This window comes from Oncorhynchus keta, unplaced genomic scaffold (genome assembly GCF_023373465.1).
Source record: "Oncorhynchus keta strain PuntledgeMale-10-30-2019 unplaced genomic scaffold, Oket_V2 Un_contig_4559_pilon_pilon, whole genome shotgun sequence".
In the NCBI taxonomy this organism is placed as follows: Eukaryota; Metazoa; Chordata; class Actinopteri; order Salmoniformes; family Salmonidae; genus Oncorhynchus; species Oncorhynchus keta.
The window spans coordinates 2684-5000 of NW_026287842.1; the positions used below are offsets into that span (position 1 = coordinate 2684).

Genomic DNA, 2317 nt, shown 5'->3' on the forward strand with positions numbered 1-2317 from the left:
CTACTACGCCTGTTGTATTCAGCATTTCACTATAAGGTCTACTACACCTGTTGTATTCAGCATTTCACGGTAAGGTCTACTACACCTGTTGTATTCAGCATTTCACTATAAGGTCTACTACACCTGTTGTATTCAGCATTTCACTATAAGGTCTACTACGCCTGTTGTATTCGGCGCATGTGACAAATCAAATTCGACTTGAACTCACCCCTTGGCGTGAACCTCCTCTGTCTTGGACATGTAGAGGCATCTCTTCTTCAGTGGCGGATCAGGCTCCTCTTCCTCCTCCTCCTCCTCTGATGAGCTCTCCAGGGTCAGGTCGATCACGTCTGCCTTCTTATTGGTTGAGCTGAGCTCGCTGTGGGAGGGGACCACGGCACATGGACGCGCTGGAGGAGGAGAGATGAGTATGAAGTGACCGATCAGTCAGTAGGTATACTATAGATACAGTATAGCAGATACGGATGATGTCTACAGGAGGACTTACGTTCTATTTTGGGGATACAGGTTGAGGACACACTGAGGGCTCTTTCCTTGGTCTGATGGGGCACCAGGTCCCATCCTCCTGGAACTTGATCTCATCCACATCGGAACAGTCGTTCAGAATCTCCATGAACAACCTGACAGACAGAGGGACAGATTATTATCATGATCATTTTTGTCATCATAATGATTGTCATTATAATCTTATCATCATCAATATTATTGTATTATTGTCATTATCATCATCGTCGTCATTATTATCATGATAGTCATCATTATTATCATCACTAATCATTGGGGGCGGCAGGGTAGCCTAGTGGTTAGAGCGTTGGACTAGTAACCGGAAGGTTGCGAGTTCAAACCCCCGAGCTGACAAGGTCGTTCTGCCCCTGAACAGGCAGTTAACCCACTGTTCCTAGGTCGTCATTGTAAAATATGAATGTGTTCTTAACTGACTTGCCGGGTTAAATAAAGGTAGTGAAAAAAAGCAGTGAAACCCGAATGCATTTTCTGCCATCGATTATGATTTCACTTCTGCTGGGAAAAAAAGAGCAAATTTCCACCTTGCATTATGGTTAAAAAAAAACAAGGGCCACACCCCTCTCATCCAATACCATGCACTATTGGCAACATGGTGGAGCATTAACAAGCGATTAACAATGCAAACTTGGAAAGGTCACGCGGCCCCTCACCCCGTGTGCCTACAGTCCTGAAATTCAGTACGTAGGTCCTCTCCTGACAAGGAACACATTTGGCCTCAAGGACCCATAAAGTCCACCGTGGACTTTATTCAGTTAAAGACACTTTTAAAACGTCCACCGTGGACTTTATTCAGTTAAAGACACTTTTAAAACGTCCACCGTGGACTTTATTCAGTTAAAGACACTTTTAAAACGTTACTCCCTCTGGCACAAAATGACCCATCTGTACAAAACGAGATATGTGGCATTTATGGACCAACCTTCTCACAAATAATGTTTTTGCAGGATAGCATCTCAAACAACATGGCCGCTACTGACCTTTCGTGTGGGCGTGGTCTTGCACATAAATGGCACATAAATGCATACAACTCCGACACGGATATTTTGTATTTTAACAAAACTTTAGTACATATGTTCAAAAAATTGTCAAGACTCAACACATTCAAGCAGATTCATATTAACCACACGGTGGCGCTATAACGGGCACTTGGCTATAACTCTTGATCTGTTTGACTCAAAGTGACGAGTTCGAGATAACCTGTATAAAAGTATATTTCAGTTTGTCCACATGGTGGCACTGTTGGACAGGAAAAAAATAATTCATGCAAGTTCATTGGCTCATGGCGACAATATTGTTTAAGCAAGAGTCTTGAAAAATGTGGTGACCATCGGTCCAGCAGTTCTGTTGAAGAATACATTGTAAACAACATTGAAAATGGTCCAAAAACATGATGTATATATATAAAAATAACATGCAACAAAGATTTTTTACTGAGTTACAGTTAATATGAGGAACTCAAGTCAATTTAAATCAATTCATTAGGCCCTAATCTATGGATTTCACATGACTGGGAATATAGATATGCATCAGTTGGTCACAGAAGGGCGTGGATCAGAAAAACCAGTCCGGTCAGGTCAGTCAGGTCAAGATCCTGGTGAGGACAACAAGCACGCAGATGAGCTTCCTGAGACCGTTTCTGACAGTTTGTGCAGAAATTCTTCAGTTGTGCAAACCCACAGTTTCATCAGCAGTCTGGGTGGCTGGTCTCAGACGATCCAGCAGAAGCCGGATTTAGAGGTCCTGGGCTGGCGTGGTTACATGTGGTTTGCATAATTAAATTACAGTAACAAAT

The 2317-nt window shown here is 42.7% G+C and overlaps 1 protein-coding gene across 1 annotated transcript in view; it reads right to left on the reverse strand.

The window, feature by feature from the left end:
* Window positions 1–204: 204 nt before the first annotated feature.
* LOC118377866 (E3 SUMO-protein ligase PIAS2-like) overlaps window positions 205–2317 on the reverse strand; it is a 15350-nt gene continuing 13237 nt past the window's right edge. Inside the window, 3 exon segments of the mRNA XM_052509427.1 lie at window positions 205–389; window positions 476–526; window positions 529–620. Coding sequence (XP_052365387.1) covers window positions 205–389; window positions 476–526; window positions 529–620 — 328 coding nt within the window.